Source organism: Microcaecilia unicolor, chromosome 3 (assembly GCF_901765095.1).
Source record: "Microcaecilia unicolor chromosome 3, aMicUni1.1, whole genome shotgun sequence".
Lineage (NCBI taxonomy): Eukaryota > Metazoa > Chordata > Amphibia > Gymnophiona > Siphonopidae > Microcaecilia > Microcaecilia unicolor.
In genome coordinates, this window is record NC_044033.1 from 13,684,820 (window position 1) to 13,707,982 (window position 23,163).

General features: G+C 44.3%; 1 protein-coding gene across 1 annotated transcript in view; it reads left to right on the forward strand.

Moving 5' to 3' along the window:
- The window catches only part of DNAH8 (dynein axonemal heavy chain 8), a 1,267,128-nt gene that overhangs the window by 1,118,824 nt on the left and 125,141 nt on the right, over nt 1-23,163 (forward strand). The window contains 2 exon segments of the mRNA XM_030199255.1: nt 7,381-7,583; nt 11,085-11,158. Of these exon segments, the coding sequence (XP_030055115.1) occupies nt 7,381-7,583; nt 11,085-11,158 (277 nt within the window).

Consider the following 23,163-nt stretch of genomic DNA (forward strand, 5'->3'; position numbering starts at 1 on the left):
GAAGTATGCTGTGATCGACAGTGTCAAAAGCAGCGGAAAGATGCCAAAGGTAAGTGTTACTCAGATCATTATCAAAAGAAATTTCGGAGCACAGTTGATGACTTTTCTTGAGACAAAAGGAAAGCCTTCAAGGCTGAAAACATCTGCAACTGCCAGTGGATGCCAGGAAACAAAGAGAAAGAGCCAGGCTATTGTTTGTTACAAAACTATTAAACGCCATATATTTTAATTGCACCTTTGGTTCAGTCTTTGGATAGCCTGGCTCACACTCCCAACTTTTGCATTTTCATTTTACGCCCCCGTGGGATCTACTGAGTTCTCTCTAGGAAACAAAGAGAGCCATCAAGTCTTCCTGTGATGAAGCAGCTGCTATTTCACTTCAACAAACTTGCAGTACTCTTTCAAATGTTCAGTTCAAACCGTGTAGATTGAGAAATAGTTGTAAAGTTTTTAAACTATTGACTCAGTATCAAAATCAAGTGTATCAGCGCCATGCTGCACTCAGTTATTGAAAACATGTGCTAGACAACTAATGTACCATTGCCGCTGATTTTTTCTTTCATCTTCTTTAAATTAGCAAACATTCTTTCCAGCAGGTCTACGCTGGACACCTCCAAAATTAGTATTACAATTATCTCCTGCAAAGGCTATACACTTCTGAAATAAGTGATGTCTGTCCAAGCTGTTCTTAATGCATGTCAAAATTGTTTCTGCAGTTTCATCTGGAGTGCTATGCATGTTAATGAGTAGTAAATAACAATTGGAAATATCTTCTCAGACCCATGATTACTACCATCTGCTGGGACTCCACAGTAGCATACACAGTTTAGTGCTTTCACAACCATATGAACAGAATGCAGAGCCAGCACACTGTTAACAATTGATTCTGTTTTTGTTCATGCACACAATACTTTCTGTGCAATGCTGGGCTCAGGTAATATTGTTTTTACTAATTTTGAACTGCAGTCCATTGATTTATAGCTATGTTTAACAGCATGAAACGCCAAGTTCCTTCAGCAGCTGAAACAGAGTCGTCGATGTTAGAACACGGTGTAATAAAGTTTCATAGACAAGTTTTTTTCCCCCAGATATTCTTGGCATTCTTTGATGTTCTGATATGTACCTCTAAATCAAGCGCACCGTTATGCACAAAAGAAATGTAAGTCCCACCACCATATGTTATGCTTTTCAGTCATATCGACCTGCACAAAAACATGGGTATTTCACTTTCATTGTGTCAGATTACTTTATTGTGCAGTGAAAACGCTGTAAACACAAACCAAGAAAACTATAATATCTATTCCCTGTATGTCCAGCATTCCTGCTCTGTCTCCCTGTTCACTTTTCCACATTCCTCCCCGTCTCCTTATCCAGTATATTCCCCCCTGATTGCCTAAGACCCCTCCAGAGCAGGTCACATACCTGGCTCTTTACTCCTATCTCCAAGAGATCAAAGGAAAGAAATCCACATGCACACCACTAATAGAAAAGTATATAGATCAAAGGTCTTTGGGAGAGATTGTGGGTCTCACATAATGACAGTGAGCTCACCCAGAACTGTCTCAGCTCCGTCAGGCTCCCTGCTTCATTTTATTGGCATAAAATATTAGGTCATGAGTTACATGTCAAGTTTACATCATCACAAGTTCTAGAGTCCAACTACTACTACTACTATTTAGCATTTTTATAGCGCTACAAGGCGTATGCAGCGCTGCACAAACATAGAAGAAAGACAGTCCCTGCTCAAAGAGCTTACAATCTAATAGACAAAAATAAAGTAAGCAAATCAAACAAGTTATAGCATAGAGCAGAACTATGCATGGGGCCAGTTGCGTAGCCAGGAACGTTTTACATGGGGGTCTCTCCCTGCCACCCCCCAACCTTAAAAATCTTCTTGGCGTGTTCACATGGCAGCGGAACTCGTAGGCTACTAACAACAGATACTTATTGGTTGAGATTATATTCAGCTTTATCAGCATTCTAGAGAGCAAAGATCGGACAGCTGCTAGCCATTTCAGTAAAACTCATTACCATATTGGGAACATGAAACTCTGAAGCAACAAGTACATGTATATCTTTTCAGCATATATCTGCTTGCTCAAAACATGCAAAATATAAATGTACATTATTTTCGGTTCCCCTCTTTTCCCATTCTTACCAAACGTGTGCATGCTTAGTAGTTCTTTCCTAGCATCTGGACGGACATTTATTACTTCAGCATCTTTCCTGCTCTGTCTTCGGATTGACTTTTTTCACAATTTTATACTTGACTCTTGATATTCCTTTCTGAGCTGAGGGGCCTATCATATTCATAATACATCCTTAATATCATCACCTCGTGCTGAGTCCCATTCCTGGTTCCAAAATCCATCCCCCATTGTGTGTTAGGCTATTAAGAATGGGAAACAAAAATGAGAATATTTTAATACCTTTGTATTGCTCTATGGTACAACCGCACATCGAATACTGTGCACAATTCTGGTCATCACATCTCAAAAAAGATATAACAGAAGTTAAAAAGGTACAGAGAAGGTTGACAAAAATGACAAAGGGGATAGGATGACTTCCCTACAAAGAGAGGATAAAGAGGCTAGGGCTCTTCAGCTTGGAGAAGAGATGGCTAAATGATTACAAATACTAACAGATCCAAACCTGACCCTGTTGGCATCTTGCTTGATATTGGTAACAGTCTATAATTACTATCCCCAGTTTATAGAATGCAAGCACTTATGTGTGTCAGAAGTGCCAATAATTGGTATTTATGTCCCTAAATGATACATAGTACATAACTGCGAGGGGGCATACACATGGGCAGAGCATGGGTGGGCCATGGGTATGTTGCCAAGTGATGCTTGCTTATTTATAGAATACTATCAGCTCCACGCATTGCATGGTGCACACCAGCCATTGACCCGTCATAAGTTAGTATTCTATAATGGCATAGACGCTCCTACATGCCATTATAGAATTGCCACTAAGCACACCCCATTGTGGCACCTACATCTTGATGTCAATTTATAAAATTGGCCCCTAAACTTTTACATCTGTGTGACACTTAGGGATGTCACAGAGACTAGGGGGACATTTGAACGGGGTAGTAGAGGTCCTGCGCATCTCCTAATCCCCTAGGAGTTAGCCCAGGATCAAAGAAAACTCTAGTGAAACCGCAGCACTAAGCATGAGAGGAGCCCTAAAGGGTCAACGAACCAGCTCTTACCTGAAAGGTTGACAAAGGTTGGAGGCTGTGAAATTGGGTCTGTTCTTCTAGAGGAGGGAGGGGTGACTCTCCGTGTTCTTCCTGGGACAGTTTGGGAAAGCCTGGAGGAGAGGGGAAAGAGACTAGCTTCTCAGCACACGAGAGAGAGCCTCCATGCAAGCTGGCAAAGGGAAGTCGGGGAGGGGCATGCACAGACTGAAGCAATCGTGCTTAGAGCCCAATCTGGAGGAGAAGATCTTGGGGCAAACTGAGAATTGTAATCTTGGATTAATGCAGCCAATGGGAAAGCAGGGTACCCAGAGTAAGCTCCTGGGAGAAATGTAGGAGGGGCCCAGAAGCTGCTGGAAGGGAAGAGAGCAACAAAAAGGGCAGTCTGCAATGGACAGACAGCTGCTCCCGAGAGAAAGGGAGAGAGGGATAGCCACCTCAGAGAGCCTGAGCTGTGAATCTGCCCTGCCTTTGAGACCACGGACATAATCTTGCCTTGGACCTGCAGTACCCAAGAGCTGATAAAGACATTGGGGGAACGTTAAGAAGCAATGAAGAGCTGCAGGCTTGCTTTAAAGGTGTAGTAGGTGAAAATGTAACTGTTTGACCCCAGCCCAGGGAAGTGGTCATTGGGAGGGTTTCAAGTTCAGCAGGAATGTAGGGCGGGACCATTCCCCCTGTGCCTTCATTAGCCTTGGGAGGTGGAGATCAGGGTAAAAGGGCCAAAGCAGTGCCATTGGGTGGCCAGAGAAGTGCTGAGTCAGTGGGAAACAGTGTGATCCACCCGAGGGGCATTAAAGAGAGTAGCCAGAAGGCAGGGCGGTGCAGGAGAAATGCACCGAGGAGTAAAGCTGTTTGAAAGAAGTGGGCCATTAAAAGAGGCTGCTGGAAGGAGTACTGCTGAGTTAATAGGACTGCTGAAGCTAAGATAGTCCTGTAGTTCCCATTGTATATGTAATCCCCTGTTGTAAATGTAATCCAAGAGATAGAGTCCCTGCAGAGAGTCACAGAGAGGAGTGACTGGAAAGTCCCTGGGTGGGAGGAAGCCCAGCCCAAGGGGAGTAGTTTGGAAATAAAATGCACAGAGAGTGTCCTAGTTCTGAAGAGTGACAAAGGGGGAGAAGACTAGGAGGAGAAAAAGTTAACTGTTTGCCCTTTAGAGGGGTCTTTGGTTGCCTACAAGCCCCTGCCAAGTGACCCGAAGAAGGAGAAGGGTGATCCTGAAGCGCCACCTTAAGATTGGGCTAGAAATGAGGAGCAATTATTGCCCGACTCACAATAACTGGTGAAGGTGTCAGAGCTTCGGGCGGATTGGGGAGTCCAGCCCATAAGCAGGGCTCAGGGTAGGACGTAGGGGTGCCACCCTGTGAGGTACACCTGCGGAAGGAGGACAGCTATAAGGGACTGTGCCTGGTGATAGCAGAGTGAATTGGTGAAGATGAGAGCAGCTCTGAGGTTACATCTGGTGAACAGGATAAGCTTGGACAGGGGTGCTTGTGAATATGTGATTAGCCCTGACAAAGAGAAAAAAATCTCCTGTACATACACCCGAGAAGAAAGTGGTATAGATGTTCCCCATGGAACTGCAGAAGTATGTGATTGATTAAAATAAGACTTCATATTAGTGACTTCTGTGAAGAATCATTGAAGTTGCAAATGGCCTGTTGCGGAAGTTACAGTAAAGTTGAGTTTGTTAGTGAATCTTTTGGAGTGCAGTGTAGTTCCTGGACTGAAGAGCAGAGTGGAACCCAGAACTGGAGAAGTGTCTCCCAAACCCCTGCATCACTATTCTAGACCATCGGCCCACCCCAGCTCGACTGAAAATGAGGTGTGTGGTGAGAGTGGCCTGAGAGTAAATGAAGAGTGTGAAGTTTGTGAAAGAATTTTTTTTGTGGCCCTGGGCTGGAGCTACTGCATGAGTGAGACCCAGGTTACGTAAAGTATAATAAAACCGGAGGCTGGCAATCAAAGAGTGCTGTTCAGAAATGTTTCAGGGGAATATAAGGAGAGCATTAGCACCAAGGCCGATCTATCCATGATACTATATTTAATCAATTATCAATTCATTTGTATATTCCTCACCTTTTCTTGTTTCTAATGTTTTCAGCAAGCTTCTATGTGGCATGGTGTCAAATATTTTTGTAAAATCCAATATCACCATTATCTCCATTATCTATGTGCTTAGTAATTTAAAAGTACTTATCAAGTTAGATTTGCAGAACATATTGGCGCTGGATCTATTGTGAACTCCTGCTATTTTAATTTTCAAGAGACCTGCTGAGTGATAGATTATTCTCTGAAAGTGCATGGTGGTATAATGAGAGTCACTTCAATGTTTTATAAAAGGTTCAGGTACCTAAGAAAATACTTCATGTTTCTGTAGGGCTCATCTTGCAAATGAATTTGCATACTGAATCTCTCTACTCCTTACTCTGAATAGAAATAAAATTGAATAATGTGTAATAGCCAGAGTTCATTTTTAAAGGGTCATTTTATTATGTGAGTCACCTAAATTGAAAGAGGTCAAAGGTGTCTATTTGTAGACACATAGGAGCCTATGAAGCGTATTTTCGAAGCACTTAGACTTTGAAAGTTACTTAGGGCCCTGTTTACTAAGCCGCGCTAGAGGCGCGTTAGCGTTTTTAGCGTGCGCTATGTAGGCACTCACAATATTCCTATGGTCACCTACACAGCGCACACTTATTTTGTGCACACACTAAAAATGCTAGTGCACTCTAGTCAAGAGGGCCATTAGTAACCTATGGCTCTTTGTAAGTCTAAATACTTTGAAAATGAACCCCTCAGTGTCTTTATAAAATAGGGGAAAATGCTAGAGTGAAAGCAGCAGAAATCATACCTAGATTGAAATGAAAGAAATTTAGGCCTGAGTGGTGTAGAATGAGTAGAAGTGAATCGATTTTTTACTCGTTCCAAAAGTACAAAGAACTAGGGGACACTCAAGGAAGTTACATGGAAATACTTTTGAAACAAATAAGAGGAAATATTTTTTTACTCAGCAAATAGTTAAGCTCTGAAACTCTTTGGCGGAGGTTGTAGTAACAGTGTTAGTGTTTCTGGGTTTAAAAAAGGTTTGGACAAGTTCCTGGAGGAAAGGTCCATTGTCTGCTATTGAGACAGACATGGGGAAGCCACTGCTTGCCCTGGGATTGGTAACATGGAATGTTTCTACAATTTGGATTTCTGCCAGGTACTTGTGACCTGGTTGGCCACTGTTGGAAACAGGATGCTGGGATAGATTGACCATTGGTCTGACCCAGTATGGCTGTTCTTATGTATTTATGCATCATTATAAAATACACAAGTAAATTGCAACTCCACCCCATGCCTCACTTAAATCACACTCTAAACATGCCTACACTTGAGTTGCATTAAAGTCTGTGCATTTTTTTTCTTACTAATGTAATCCCTGGGATCATTTTATAAGAAGGAGGAGTTTACGCATGAAAGATCCTTTCTAAAATTACTCCCATTTTCTTCACAATGGTTTACTTAACGAAATGGGCTTTTATAAGACTGCCTACCCTATAAGCAGATAAAAGTACAAACACAATTCCATTTTGTGCATATATTTACTTACTGTAGGGGGCGTCATCCATGGAGCTGAGACTGATGCAGAATTGGGGACTAATAGGGTCTTTTCCAAAAATGCCTTGTTTGCGGCTTAACATATTTAACATTGCATTAAGAAGGCACATTCCCACAATTTATTGCAGGCTGTGTGTTAACATTTGGTTTAAAGTGCATTATCTGCTCTGAGTTAACATGGGAACATTTACTGCTTTCTATGTAAGAAGCGTTAACAGCCCTTGGTAAATATAACACATTAGCTTTCTCATGGTGCCACACCCCCTTGGTTTAATGTGTGGAAACAGGCAAACCACGCAAAGCTCTTTAATTTCCACATGTTAACTCCTTGCACTAAAAGGGCCCCTAAATTCTTTCTTGTGGAATTTTAAAACTCAGCCTGGATTTTTTTTTTTGCTCAGGAAAAGTATCTGTAGAAATTAACAAGCATAAATGCATCCAGGTATGATTTTCATTGTAAAAGTAAGTGTGTTCATTTACCCTGAAAATCCAGCCAATATCTACAGAGCAAAAAAGTACACACCTATTTTCCATTAATGTGGATATTATGAAATTATGCTCATTTCTAGGTCTTGGTGCCCTGATCGCACTCTTTCTCAAGCAAGAATGTACATTGGAGATTCCTTAGGACAAAAATACACAGAAACAGTCATTTTAAACCTAGAGCAAACTTGGGAAGAAAGTGACACAAAGACTCCTCTTATCTGTTTTTTATCTATGGGATCGGATCCAACTAATCAGATTGATGCTTTGGCTAAAAAACTCAGATTGGGTATGTATGTAAAATATCGCAGTCCCTGTTCACAGCACAATTCTTTATAAATATAAATTACAGTCAAAACAAATGTACTTATTCTATCCCGTGATGGCTTTAGAACTGTGAAGTAAAATTGTGTTACAAGGAATCCCCGTCAAGAGAGATCACTTTACTGAGCATTTTGAATTGGCTACCAGGTAACTCATTTTCTGATTTCCATTAGTAATAGCATTTTAGACAAAGCACACTATCATTTTATATAACTGAAAGTGCATGTGTGTCTTGAAGCATGTAAACAAACCACCATTCACCATTTATATCTGTGCATGCTTGACACAGATATAAAAATGTGAAATTTCATAAATTGAAGTTTGAAAATTTGTACTTAACGTGCTGAACAGCGATCTCAGTGAGGGCCATTTTTGGAGGCGATTTAGCCATGTAAAAACATGCATAGTGATCAACAGTGTACATTTTATTCACTCACAGAAAAAAGACGACAGGTTCGGGGAATAGGTATGGAGAGGCAATCATGCAAGTAGTTTAGGATTTTCAAACTATGCAGGTTATTTGTCAAGGAAAATGCGGATACAAGTCTCTGCAGATACTTTTTCCTAGGAAGTTTTCAAAGAGATAAGTCTTTCACTTTGGGGTCCTTTTCCAATGGCGCTGTAGTATTTTTAGCATGCGCTAAACCATTTCCGCATATAGAACAAGATTTTGAGATGGGACTTCTGGCAACTTCCCAACATTTGCATTGTTGTGGAAGCATTTCTGGTGACTGAATTTCCAACAATGTACACCAAAAGGGCAATTCTATAAACTGTGCCTAATGTTAGGCACCAAATATATGTGCCTATATTTTTATTTTTGAAACTTCTGAGGCAGGCACCTATGACAGCCACTGTGTTGAGTCTTTGGTGTTTTTATAATAAATTCAGATACATAAGTAACATTGCGTCTCCCTTGCATTTTTTGGAAGAGCCAGCCTACCCTACTATCTGGATTAAGCATATTCTGTAACATGATGCGTGCAAATTGTAAGTCCCATAGTTGAAAGGGGGTGTGGCCATGGATGTGGAATGGGTGGGTCGCGGGCATTTCTAAAATCTATGCCTGTTGTTATAGAATAAACCCAGTTGTAATTGCCCGTGACTAGATTTATTTGCTCTGATGGGCGCTCGGCGTTTTCTATAAACTACATGGAAATGTAAGCTTATTCTATAAAGTACGCCTAAATTTAGTCGTACTTTATAGAATACGCCTAGGTGTATTTCATTTTGGTGCTGATTTTTTAGGCATGATACATAGAATATAGTCCTATATGTCGCCTTTAGGCACGCCAAATTACACCAGCCATTGACCTGCTATAAAGGGGTGTGCCGTTGTTTTGACAAGCCAATGAACCTTTACGCTAGTATTCCATAATAGCTTAGATGTACCTAAATGCCGTTGTGGAATTGGCACTAGGCATGCCCCATTTTGGCCTCTATATCAAGGCATCAAGATATAGAATTGCTGCGGTAATTTTTCATAGAAAAAAGTATACATACAAATAGTAGGTACAGATTGCTGCACATACATTTCCCTTTGAAAACTGATGTGAAAAGTATCCACAGACTTTACACATAGAAGCATTGTTTAGAAATTGCCCTTGTTATCATCTGTAGTAATCTTCTGCTAAGTAATTGGGAGTTAATTTTAGAAACCTTAGGTGTCATTCATATGTATAAAAAGCAGAGTTACCTTTGTGTACTGGTACATGCATATACTTAATGATTTCAGAAAAGTCACTATTTCTACTACAGTGGGTGGAATGTAGGATTTTCTCTCGGGGGTAATTTTTCCAAATGGGTTAGTTTTGCACATACTCAGACCTGGCAAGTCTCCCGCTTCCAGTGGGAAACTGCCGCTTTGCGGGTCATCTTCCGCACGTCCTCCGAGTAGCCGGGATCCCCTGCTGAGTGGCCCCCCCGTCTGGTGGCAGCAGGAAATGCCTTTATAAAGCACCATCTCATTCTGCCACTGATCCTAAGGCAGCAGAAGATAATGTTTTATGAAGGTGTTTCCTGCTGTCGCTGGATGGGGAGACCCCTCCTTTTGCCACTGGCCGCAAATTAGCTGTGTTAGGGTGGGCAGAGCAATGGGCAGAGCTGGGCGGAGCTGGGGCAGAGTGGGTGGGCTGGGGGCATGCCCTAAATCTTCCGCTGAGTGGGTCGGCCCCCTTGGCAGCTCTGCATGCTATGACAAGAGTGAACCTCATTCCTAAGCTAGGACATGTGGAGTATGATCCCTTGTCTCTCAAATTTACTGCTCACTATAAAACTTGCATTGTTAGGGTTTTCTCTGTACAGAAAAGAGATATGTCTTGGGTGGTCCTTCACAATATCCCCCAGATCGTATATATGGTGCTTTGAGTGGCATACGCAAATGTGGATGCTCGTCCAATTTATGCACACAACTTAATTAACAAGCCGATCAGCTTTGATAATTGGGCAGTAACAAGCAATTATTGGTACTAATTGGAAATAATTAGATTTTACACCTGAATCTTTGTAGGCATATTCTATAAGGAGGTGCGTGTAAATTCTAGTGCGCAGATCCTAAAAGGGGGCATGGCCATAGGAGGGGCATGGGTGGGTCGGGGGCATTCCTAAATTTTATACGCATTGTTATAGAATTAGTAGGATCCACACCTAATTTTCACGTGGGAATTTACACCAGGTTTTCATTGGTGTAAATGATCGCTCCTAAATGTAATCGCGGTTCCCAGAGCTAGGCGCTATTCTATAAACCGCACCTAACTTTAAGCATGGTTTATAGAATAACAATATGAGCTGGGTTTTTTTTGGTGCTGATTTTGTAGACGTCATTTATAGAATCTAGTCCTATATGTGCATTCCCTGTTTTATAATGGCACTTTTGCCCATCATCACTTACACGTACTCAACATCATGCATTACCTTCAACTAACTTGCCTTTGGGACCTGGGGCTCAGAGGACTGCTTGATAATGAAATCTATATACCTCTCCAGGATTGGAGTATGTCTTTCTGAGGAAAGCCCCCCCCCCCCCCCCCTAATTGGTGGCCAGCGTGCATGCACGTTTCTAAACTGGCATCACATATAGGCTTATCTTACAGCTGTTTATAACATTGCAGCATGTACATGTATGTAGCAGTACTTAAGCGTGTTATGTTCCTACAGTGACACTGCTCCTTGTATGTAGTAACAAATGCGCTTGTATTTTCAGTGGCACCATATGTAGTTTATAAAAGGCGCAGAGCTCATTGAGCCTTTTCTAAAATGTTTGTATAGTTTTAAAGAGGCAGATTAATAAATGTATTTTACCTGACCTGTACATAGTTATCCTCCCTGTGTCACAAAGAAAGAACAAGGCCTGGCTTTGTGGCCTAGTGCCCAGAGCTGTGCATTTTCATGCAGAGGATCCTCAGTTCTGTATCCTTAGATAGCCTGATACTTATACTAATAGAGTGATATTTCTGTTCTGTTAAAGAGTGCCGGGCTATCTCTATGGGTCAAGGACAAGGGGTTCATGCACGCAGGCTGATACAGATGTCATTACAGCAGGTATGTAATTCAGTGCATAGAACATTTTATTTATTTACCACATTTATATCCCACATTTTCCCATTTAGTTGCAGGCTCAATGTGGCTCACACAATACTGTAAAGCTCTGGTTCAATAATACAGGTACATAATGAAGTAGAAAGCATGATAAGAAACATAAGTATAAGCTACATGACGAGGGGGTGGTAATAAAAGTCTAATATTGTTCATATTTAGCGGTGTCGCAGGAAGTAGAAAGTTAATCTGGATCAGGGGCATAAGCCTTCTTAAACAGGATGGTTTTCAGTATTTTCCTGAAGTTAAGGTGGTTGTGGATAGACCTTACAGCTTTGGGCAAAGTGTTCCACAGTTGTGTACTTATGTAAGAAAAGCTGGATGCATAAGTGGATTGTATCTAAGTCCATTACAGTCTGGATAATGCAGATTTAAATAAGTACGGGATTGACTGGTACTATTTCTGGGTGGTAATTTTATAAGGTCCAGCATGTATCCAGGAAAATCACTATAAATAATCCTGTGGACAAGAGTACAAACCTTAAAGGCAATATGTTCCTTGGTGGGGAGCCAATGTAGCTTTTCATGAATGGGTTTGGCACTTTCAAATTTTGGTTTTCCAAATATCAATCTGGCTGCTGTATTTTGTGCAGTCTGAAGTTTCTTTGTTAGTTGTTCTTTACAACCTGCATAGATTCTATTGCAGTAATCCAAATGGCTTAGTACCAATGAATGTATCAGTTTGCAAAATACGTCTTGTGGAAAGAAATGTTTTATTCGTTTAAGTTTCCACATTGAGTGAAACCTTTTCTTTGTGGTTGAATTTACTTGACTTTCAAGTGTCAGATTGCTGTCAATTATGACACCCAGTAATTTGACTATCCGAAATCGGGAGAGAGAGGTTTGGGATGTTTAATGTTGGAGGTTTGTACTTATTGTGTTGAGATGAAAGGATAAGACAATGAGTCTTTTCTGAATTTAGTTTCAATTGGAATGAGTTGGCCCATACATTCATTGTGTTCAAGCCGATCTTAATTGATGAAAGATGATAATCTCCAGGCTCATCTCCCTGTGTATTGCAGTGCAGCAGATTCTGTTTTATCCAAGAGAGGCAATAAAATGCACATAGTGACCTTTTTACTGAAATGTGTTAAGATTTGGAGTGAACACGGCTTAGCACAGGATTTTTCCATGCATTAACTCCAAATCTAACATGGTACTTTTGAGAGCATTTTCAATTTTTTTTATTCAGGTACCAGCTAGGAGTTAATGCAGGAGCAATTACTACCTTCTATTTAAGAGGATCTAACTGTTCCTGCGTTAACACTGAGCTAGCTGAATAATGCTTCTACGCCTATTCCCTGCCCATGCTATGCCCATTCCCCAAAATATTTTTAAAAAATTAGTAACGCACAGGTTAGCACTTGCAAACAGGCAAATTACCGCAAAATGCATTTCTGCAGTAGCCTGTTTGCACGCACTGACCACTCATTAAGGGCTTAATGCCCTTTAGTTAAAGGACCCCATAGTTTACCATTTCTCCCAGTACTAAGGATTCCTTAATTTTGCTTTGGTTCTCAGCGTTCTAGCTAGTTTTTCCTGTGATGCTGTGTACTTTCCAAATCTTTCATCTTTAAGTCAACTCTTTTGAAATTCTAATAGTCTTTTTCTATTGCTTTTACTTAGGGGCCTATTTACTAAACCACATTAATGTTTGACAGACATTAAAACATGGTAAAAATCATTACATGTTAATTCCATTATTTTTTTTTTTAATGTACGAAATGGATTTGACAAGGAGCAAGAAGGGCAGCATAGAGATTAATGTATGTTAACTGTAATGCAGTCTATTATCATGGAAATATTAACGATACCTGTAGAAGTGTAGTTAAATGGTTTCTTGGTAATGGCCAGTGTGTTAATGTGGTAGCTTTTTCCTCCCACATCCTGTCTACACCTCCTTTTACCATAAAAAAACAAAATTACTGCAGAGTTTTTGCCACCAAATCTCATTAAGGGAGTGATTGTATAAGAGGATCCTTATGTCAAAGTCCCAAAAAGGCACCCACTTTTTCAGATCGAGTGTAAATTTTTGGCATGGATCCCGCACCTAAATTTATGCATGTTAATGCCAATTAAATCTAATTAGTGCCAATAATTGCTTGTTAAAAAGCCAGTTGTCACTAATTAGCTCATTATTCAATTAAATTGCGCACATAAATCGGGCATGTGCCCAAATTTACGTGCAATGTTTTTGGCAACTTTTATAGAATTAGGGGGTTAGTGTGCAGTGATTATAAGGGTGTGAAGAATTATCCAATTATCACATAAGATCTTTTCAGATCCATGGTGGTCTCTTCTAAAGTATGAGCACACTTGTTCAGCATATTACAAGGTTCTTTGGAATGCAGAGTTCAGATCTCTGAATTTTGTTCAGCACTGTGAGATTATTGGAATTTTTAGTTATACTATAGGCTTTCCACAGTTTTTGATTCAAATATTTATTCCCCTGAGTGAAGTTGGGTGACCTAAAGTTTTTCTAAGACAGAGTGATCCTTCAAAAATATCCTAAGTTTTTGATGAAAGTCATATCCGTGTTTCATATCAACCAATCAGTTGTTCTCCCAACATTCTTCCCCAAACTTCATAAACACAAAAGGCAATAAAGCTTTCATGTACTAGACCAGTGTTACTCATTGCAAAGCCCAGGAGCCAGTGGTGTCTCCTAGAGAGCCCAAATGCGACTCCTTGACTATTTTTTCCTAATACATTCTCCTCTCATCTTCTCTGGAGGCTTGCTGCTGGTGTCACCGTTGAAACAAATGATCTATTTTCTTCTAATGCTGTGCATCTGTCAGTGAATTTGATCCTGCAATGCCTCCACTATTCTTGTGGGGCTGTGATAACAGTGCTAGAGTTCAGGATCCATAGGTCTCACACTCACTTGAGAGCCACAAAGTGCTAGAAGAAAATAAATAGGTATTTTAGAGATGGTGCTATCAGTAAATCTCTGGATAAAGTTGGGGAGGGGTTAAAGAAACTGGCTTCCCTTCCTTAGGAAGGAAATCGTGTGCAAATGAGCTAACAGCGAGCAGCTCATTTGCATGCAATTTCCTTCATGCATTCCCGTTCCTTTCCGAATCGCTAAGGGATCGGTAAGGGAAGGAAGGGCTTTTTCCGTTCAGTTAGTGGGACCAGTGCACTATGAATGCTGGCTCCTCCCACGACCAAATGGCTTGGATTTGGTTGTTTCTGAGATGGGCGTCCTCGGTTTCCATTATCTCCGAAAAATCGGGGACGACCATCTCTAAGGTTGGCCTAAATTTGCTGATTTGGGCGTCCCTGACTGTATTATCGAAAGGAAAGATGGACGTCCTTGTTTCGATAATACGTGTTGCCCCGCCCCTTTACAGGGCCATCCTTCAAGGACGCCCTCATGAAAACGTGGGTGCCCCGTTCGATTATTTTTTTTCTAAGACTGAACTAGGCCTTGCTGTTTCTTCTAGTCTATCTGTTAATGCTGTGGCAGAAATTTAAAGTTTTAAAACTATGGGGGAAAGGGTACGGAGACTAGCTAATAAAGTTTGCTTTTTTTTTTCTTTTTACTTCTGACCGTGTTTATCAATATCCTACAATTCCTCTTTTAAACCCATTGTTTATTACCAAGCACAGAGCAAAATAATGTCACTTACCAGAGAAATGTCCTCTTCTCTCAGAAATTCATGGAAAGCATTCCACTAAGAAGGCTCCAAAATAAAAATTTTTTAAAAAACCCTCAAAAACAATTTTTCATTTTATGCTCTCCAATCTATCTTCAACCAAACCTGTGATCACCAATAAATCTGTGCCAGCTGACCCTAGCTCAAAGAATAGTTCTGGAACTTGTTGCCAGAGGATGTAGTAATTGCGATTAGCGTATATAGGTTTTTAAAAAGTTTTGACACGTTCCTGGAGGAAGAGTCTATAGTCTGTTATTGAGATGGACATGGGGGAAGCCACTTCTTGCCTTGGGATTGGTAGCATGGAATGGTGCTACTAATTGGGTTTCTGCCAGGTACTTTTGACCTGAATTAGCCACTGCTGGAAGCAGGACACAGAGCTAGTTGGACCATTGGTCTGACCCAGTATGGTAACCATACTGGATAAGCTACCAGTATAATGGAGGCTGAATTTTTTTTTTTTTTTGCAGAAAGATGGCCCCTTGTAATCTCAGGCTGGTGGATTCTCAAAATTGTCTGAGAAAGTTATCATCTGCAATTTGAGACCATTCCTCCAATTCCTCAGCAACCCTCCAGACCGGTCAAGACGCTTGGGTTATGCATGCCTACCAGCAGAGGGAGACTGAGAACACTAACTTCAAACTGAGTACATATAACCTGTGCTAGCCCTCTATCTCCAGTATTTTCTCAGTCTCAGCAGAGGGTAGACATGCAGCCTGTGCAGCTTGTCCGGTCTGGTAGGATTTTGTGAGACTAGTTTAATTTTCCTGATTTTCTAGGGATAAGTTGGTGTACAGTAATCCCTGTGCCTGGAACGCTGTAGTGAGCAAGGGGTTGGTAGGTCCGGTGGGGCCTACCATTGTCCCCTCTGGGGTGTCACACCCGGGTGGCCGGGTCCCTCCCCCGACTGGCTCTCCCGTTTTGGCCAGCGTTGTGCCTCGGCTGCAGTGTTAATCCTGCAGCCTTGAGTGCCTTTCAGATCTTAGCAGCAGGGCTCAAATAAAGTATATTGAAAAAAAAAAAAAAAAACTTCTCGTGTGGAGAACTGCAGGAGCTGCACTCCGGTGTCTCCGGAGTTGTTCAGCCGGTCTGGGAGAGCTGAGTCAATAAGCAAGCGCCGTGAGTGTTGGCTTTTCTTTCTTTTAACTTCGCCGGTTGCAATCAGCTGTTTTTTGTTTAGGCGCGAGTATGTCAGGGAAGTTAATTCGTTGCCGGCTGTGCGCGCGTCGGGGTGTTGACGCGGCTGGCGGTCCCTGCCGGTTTTGTGGGGAGCCCAAGGCCCCATCACTCGCGCCACCGGTGCTAGCTGCGGAAGTTCCTTCTGCGGGATCGCAGGAGAGTGGGCCGGCTCAGGTGGGCGCTTCAGCGGCGGTCCCGATTTTGGCGGGAACCGCCGCCATCTTGGATTCGGGCCTTTTGAGCGCTGAGGCGGTCGTGGGGCCGCAGCCTCTCCCGATTTCGAGTACCGCTGGGGGGGAGGCCTCGGGCAGCATGGGGTTCCCTCCAGAGTTTGTGTGGAGTCTGTTTCAGGCTTGGAAGGCGGGCCCATCGGGTGCGGAGTCCCTTAGTCCAAGATTGGGGGGGGCTACCGCTAAAAGACCTCGAGTGGAGTGCTCTGAAGATGTAGAGGTCTTTTCCCCTCCGGATTCTGAGGGTGATTTTAGCCCACTGGAAGAGGAGGAGGGGTCGGTTGCAGGGCAGGATGGGGACCTGTCTTTGCCTGGGGAAGACCCCTCTGTGGTTAGGATTTTTCACAGGGATGAATTATCTGACCTCATTGAGCAGGTGTCCGCCACTTTAAGGTTTGATCCTGCGGCGGCTCCCATTGGGGATGGGAAGCAGGTGGATCCTTTGGTTAAGGGGATCAGGCGGGTCTCTCGTTCTTTCCCTATGAATGCGGACTTGAGAGACATGATCACGCAGGAGTGGCATTCGCCGGAGGCTCAGTGTAAGGTGGCTCGGGCTATGACCAAGCTCTATCCTATTCCTCAGGAGGACAGAGAGTCTCTCAGGCCCCCGACGGTGGATGCCGTGGTGACGGCAGTGACTAAGGCTACGGCTATTCCAGTGGATGGGGGGGCCGCGTTGCGGGACCCTCAGGATAGGAAATTGGAGACCTTTCTAAAGCGGAGTTTTGATCTGTCTGCCTTGGCGCTACAAGCGTCTGTTTGTGGAGGTCTGGTGGCTCGGGCCTGTTTTCGCTGGGCGGAGAGGCTCCTGGATAGCCCGCAGGCTGATAGGGCTTCTCTTGTTCAAGAGCTGGCCAAGTTGGAGATGGGGTCGTCGTTCTTGGCGGATGCGCTGTACGATTTGTTGAGGGCCTCTGCTAAGAACATGACCTTTGCGGTGGCAGCTAGGCGGGCCCTGTGGTTGCGGGGCTGGGTGGCCGATGCCGCCTCCAAGACTAAACTTTGTTCCCTCCCTTTTAGGGGCTCTCTGCTCTTCGGGGAGGAATTGGATAAGTTGGTGAGGGGTCTTGGTGATGCTAAGGCCCCTCGGCTTCCTGAGCTTCGTCCCAAGGTGTCTAAGGGGCCAGCAGGGCGGGGGCGTTTTCAGGAGGCTAGACGTTATCGGCCCGGTAGGTCTTCTGGGGGGACTAGGGGTCGGTTTTTCCAGAGAACCCAGCCCTTTCGAGGTGGCCGTCGCGGGGGGCGAGGCTTCTCTTCGGGAGCGTCCGGTACGTCCCGTGTGTCTCAATGATGGTTTGGGGACCCAGCCTCTGGTTCACGTGGGGGCTCGCTTGCGCTTGTTTTACCAGAGGTGGGTCCAGATTACGTCAGACCAGTGGGTCCTACAGATAGTGCGAGACGGGTACGCCCTAGAATTCGACAGTCCCCTCTCCGATTTCTTTCTCGTGTCTCCCTGTCATTCAAGATACAAAGCAAGAGCAGTACGGACCAATCTGTCGCGTCTAATCGGTTTAGGGGCGGTGGTACCTGTCCCCAGTTTAGAAAGAGGTACGGGCTGTTACTCCATTTACTTCGTGGTGCCCAAGAAGGAAGAGGGTGCCTTCCGGCCCATTTTAGACCTCAAGAAGGTCAATGCTGCTCTAAAGGTTCCCTCCTTTCGGATGGAGACATTGCGCTCAGTTATTGTAGCGGTGCAAGAAGGAGAGTTTCTGACGTCTCTAGACCTGACAGAGGCTTACTTACACATTCCCATTCTAGAGGCGCACCAGCGTTTTCTTCGCTTTGTGGTCTTAGGGAGACATTTTCAGTTTTGTGCGCTTCCTTTCGGTCTGGCGACTGCGCCTCGCACCTTCTCCAAGGTGATGGTGGTGGTGGCGGCGGCGCTGCGCTTGCAGGGCATTTTGGTTCATCCGTATCTGGACGACTGGTTGATTCGGGCCAAATCAAGGTCAGAGAGCGAGGAGGCCACCGGCCGTGTGGTGACCTTCTTGCAGTCGCTCGGTTGGGTGGTCAATCTGGCAAAGTGTCACCTGGTGCCTTCCCAGTCCCTGGAGTATCTGGGAGTTCGCTTCGACACGAAGAAGGGCCGGGTGTTTTTGACAGCTCCTCGCATTTCCAAGCTGCAGGGACAGATCCGTCTACTCCGAGCGCAGAGGGCGCCTTCGGCTCGGGCGTATCTTCAGGTGTTGGGGCTGATAGCAGCAACAATAGAGGTGGTTCCTTGGGCCAGGGCCCATATGAGAGACTTACAGAGAGCCTTGTTGTCTCGTTGGTCCCCTCAGTCTCAGGACCTGGAGGAGAGTTTCCCTCTGTCGGGGGTTGCCCGTCGCAGCCTTCGCTGGTGGCTCCACTCGCCGAATCTAGCGAAGGGCATGTCGCTGGACGCTCCCAATTGGACGGTGCTGACCACGGATGCGAGTCTCTCGGGCTGGGGAGCGCATTGCCTGGGTCAGGTAGCCCAGGGACGATGGACGTTGGAGGAAGCATCTTGGTCCATCAATCGCCTGGAGACTCGAGCAATTCGGTTGGCTCTTCGGTCCTTTCACAGCCTGTTAGAAGGCAAGGCAGTCAGGGTTCTTTCCGACAATGCCACGGCCGTCGCATATGTAAATCGGCAGGGGGGAACGAAGAGCCAAGCGTTAGCTGTGGAGGCAGCGGAGTTAATGTTGTGGGCAGAAGCTCATCTTCAGGGGCTCTCGGCGGGACACGTGGCAGGGGTGGACAACGTGAGCGCGGATTTTCTAAGCAGGCACACGTTAGACCCCGGGGAGTGGTCCCTCCATCCCTCAGTGTTCAATCGTCTGGTGTTGGAATGGGGTCGGCCGGTGCTGGATCTCATGGCATCGGCCGACAATGCTCAGGTCGCTCGCTTCTTCAGTCGTCGAAGGGATCCTCGGGCCGAGGGCATCGACGCGTTAGTGCTCCCGTGGCCGACTCAACAGTTGCTCTATGTATTTCCGCCGTGGCCGCTGGTGGGCCGCGTGGTGCAGCGGATCGGGCGCCATGCAGGTCTAGTGGTTCTGATTGCGCCCAATTGGCCTCGACGTCCGTGGTACGGAGACCTGGTTCGGTTATTAGTGCAGGCTCCGATTCCGTTGGGGCCCAGGGTGAGATTGGTTCAGGGGCCGATCGAGATGGCCGACCCTGCTCCATTCTCGCTTACGGCCTGGCTCTTGAGAGGCTCAGATTAAGGAAGAAAGGTTTTTCGGCCAGGGTAATTGATACCATGTTGCGCTCTCGTAAGAGGTCTACTTCTTTGGCTTATGTGCGGGTGTGGCGCATTTTTGAGAACTGGTGTCAAGAGCGGGATTATGTTCCTCTACGTGTTTCGGTCGCGGAAGTTTTGGAGTTCCTGCAGGACGGTCTTGACAGGGGGCTCTCGCTCTCCTCCCTGAAAGTACAGGTTTCAGCGTTGTCTTGTTTCCGGGGAAAGATTCAGGGGTTTTCCTTGGCGGCTTCGCCGGACGTGGGCCGGTTCTTGAAAGCTGTCAAGTTGCTTCGTCCGCCTCGTCGGCCGACGGTTCCGCCTTGGGATTTGAATTTGGTTTTGGAGGCTCTGGTAGGCCCTCCGTTTGAACCGTTGGCTTCCATCTCGTGTAAAGACCTTACTTTAAAGACAGTGTTTCTGGTGGCCATTACGTCGGCGCGTAGAATTTCGGAGCTACAGGCTTTGTCTTGTAGAGAGCCTTTTCTCTCCTTGGCTAAGGAGAAAGTGACTTTGCGGACAGTTCCTTCGTTTGTTCCTAAGGTGGTATCCTCCTTTCATGTAAATCAGGTGATCTCGTTACCAGTGTTGGGGGATAGGTCTGGTGATCTCTCTCAACGTCGTCTGGCTAAGTTGGATGTTCGACGCATCTTGCGGGCATATTTGAGCAGAACGCAGGACTTCCGAGCGTCGGATCGTTTGTTCATTTTGTTTGGAGGTCCCAGAAAGGGGGAAGCGGCTTCCAAGGCTACTCTGGCTAGATGGTTGAAGGAGACTATTGCCTCGGCGTATTTGTTGAAGCGTCGGGCAGTTCCCTCGGTACTGAAGGCACACTCTACTCGGGGGGTAGCCGCTTCTTGGGCGGAAAGTAGTTTTATTCCTCCGCAGGACATTTGTAAGGCGGCGGCGTGGTCGTCCATTCATTCTTTTGTAAAGCATTATAGGATTGATGTGCAGGCAAAAGAGGATGCTCGGTTTGGAGCGGCTGTGTTGTCTTCTGCTTTTCGTGGGTCCCACCCTTAATGTGTCTACTGCTTTGGTACTTCCCAAGCGTCTTGACCGGTCTGGAGGGTTGCTGAGGAAGGTGAAATTAGTCCTTACCTGCTAATTTTCTTTCCTCTAGACCCTCCAGACCGGTCAAGAGCCCGCCCTGTCTCTTATCAGAAGTATTTTTCAGCCGTGTCAATTATCAGAAGTATTTTGAGCCGTGTTCTGCTATGTCTGTTCATTTTATATTCAGTATGGTCGGAGAACTTTCTTTGACTCTAATATTCTGCAGAGTGGGACGTCTGGGCGTTTCATCTGTTTAAGCACACTGTTGGAGTTTAACTGTTAGTTTTCCAGGTACAGGGGTTTTATTAGTTTCAGAGTTACTGTTCCAGGGATTTGTTTCTCTGCTTTGCTAAGTGTATACTGGAGATAGAGGGCTAGCACAGGTTATATGTACTCAGTTTGAAGTTAGTGTTCTCAGTCTCCCTCTGCTGGTAGGCATGCATAACCCAAGCGTCTTGACCGGTCTGGAGGGTCTAGAGGAAAGAAAATTAGCAGGTAAGGCCTAATTTCACCATTTCCCACCACTAGCATCAAGATTAAGCTCTCAGCATCTGTAATTGCTTACAAGAGAACACTCTTCCCTCTTATAGATCAATGAGGATGAATTGGTTCCAATAAGGGAAAGCTAGAAAGGATTTTATTCCAAGTACTTATTGACCACAAAAAGATTAGGGTGGGGGGGATGTCATCCTATCCTAGACTTAAGGGTCCTGAACAAGTATCTGGCCAAACAATTCAGGACATTTTCCTTAGACAACCTCATTCCCATTTGTCAAATAGAGGATTGGTTATGCTCACTGGACTTAAAGGATGCATATACAGATATATCCAGGCCACAGAAGGTATCTGAGATTTGTAGTAGGGTAGGGAAACCCCACTTCCAGTATCATGAACTATCATTTGGATCCAAAGTACAGCAAAACATGGAAGCCAAGGTGATTTTATGGGAACACCCTAGACAAAAGGTCATGATGTTTTTAACTCAACTACACTGGCTGCCATCCCAGGTTAGAATTATTTTGAAAACATTTGTGTTTGTTTTTTATTAATTATTCATGGCTATGCTCATGAATATACGCTTCAGATGATGAAACTTTTGTTGGCTTGTCCAACAGCAAAATTTCCATTTTAAAAGAACTTTCGATAAGTTTATATTTAATGCTTCTATGGAATGGAATTTTTGCCTGAGGATATTAGGATGAATGGAAACTATTTGGAGTTTAAAATGATTCAAACTTTTCTAGCCTCCTAGGAGTTGCCTGTTTTAGGGTTGGCTGTTCTTTTTAATTGATTTAAACACTATGGGTGTTGCTAGTCTTTATTTTCGTTAGAGTATTGGTCACTTCTTTCATCACTTGTATCTTTGTCTTTTTTCTTGAGTGATACTGATCAATTGCACATCTGCCTTTTTTTCTTTTAAGTAATACTGTGTGCTGTGGATTGTTGCATTGTTCTGTCTAATACCTGTTTATCTTTTTCCATTCTGAACTATTTTGATAAAAGTATTGCAACTAAATTAAACTGACATGTCAAGTGCTGCCCCTCTACCATTTCTACTAATGATAATAGTTGTCAGTCTGTAACAGGTGTTTTTCAAGAACAACTTGGTAAAAACCAACACCCTTCTTCCCATGAAGTTAGCTTGGTAAAAGCTGTTGTATAGGGAACCCTGCTTTCTCCAGAGAACATATAAGCAACTTTCTGTCAGCCTCCATGGAGGGAAAATTTAATGGCATGTGTCCTTACGGAATACAACAAGGAGAGAAAAACAATATCACAGATTGCCCTGTACTGAAAATTTTTAAACTCCTGAAAAAGTAATGTGTGATGATAAAGGAAATTCTTCCTTCTTGTCATTAGATGGCACTAGTACTTCATGGAGGAATCTTATTTTAAATCTTGCTGCATGACTTTTACTGTAACCTAGGAGAAGCAGATGCAACCTCTGAATAAGAAATCATTGTAGTCCGAAATATATTATGCTATTACAAGACTAAGGGCCCCTTTTACAAAGCAGTGGTAAGCGCAACGGGGCATACAGCACGCTGTCCCAGAACTACCGCTGGCACCAGTATGCCGGAAATATTTTTTATTGTGCGGCGCTAACCCGGTGGTAATCAGGCATTGCCGCGTGCTACCCGTTTACCACTGGGTTACCGTGGGAGCCATTACTGCCACCTCAGTTATCTTACCGCATGCCCATTTTTGGGGGGTGCATTTTACCCACTGCGGTGAAAGGGGCCCTGGCACAAGGGGAAAATGGCTCCTGCCGCTATTGCAGGGCCCTTTTTCCTTGCAGCTTAGTAAAAGGACCCCTAAGGGAGTAAGGTATCAAGCTGCATTAGAGCACTAACAGGCAGATGATCAAAAGCCCCGCGATGTTCCAAACAGCGCTCTAAAATAGTGCTGGAACAGCGCGGGGCGCTATTAGACCTATGATCAGAGATAATGCATGCAAATTTAAGCAGCGCAATTATCTCTGATCATGAGGTAGAAGTGCGGGAGAATTGTGCCTGAGCATGCGCTCAGCACAATCCTCCCGCACTTGTTCGACAGGTCTGGGCTGGAGACCAATGAAAAGAGAAGGACGCCCATCTTTAAATCGGAAGATGGACGTCCTCAACT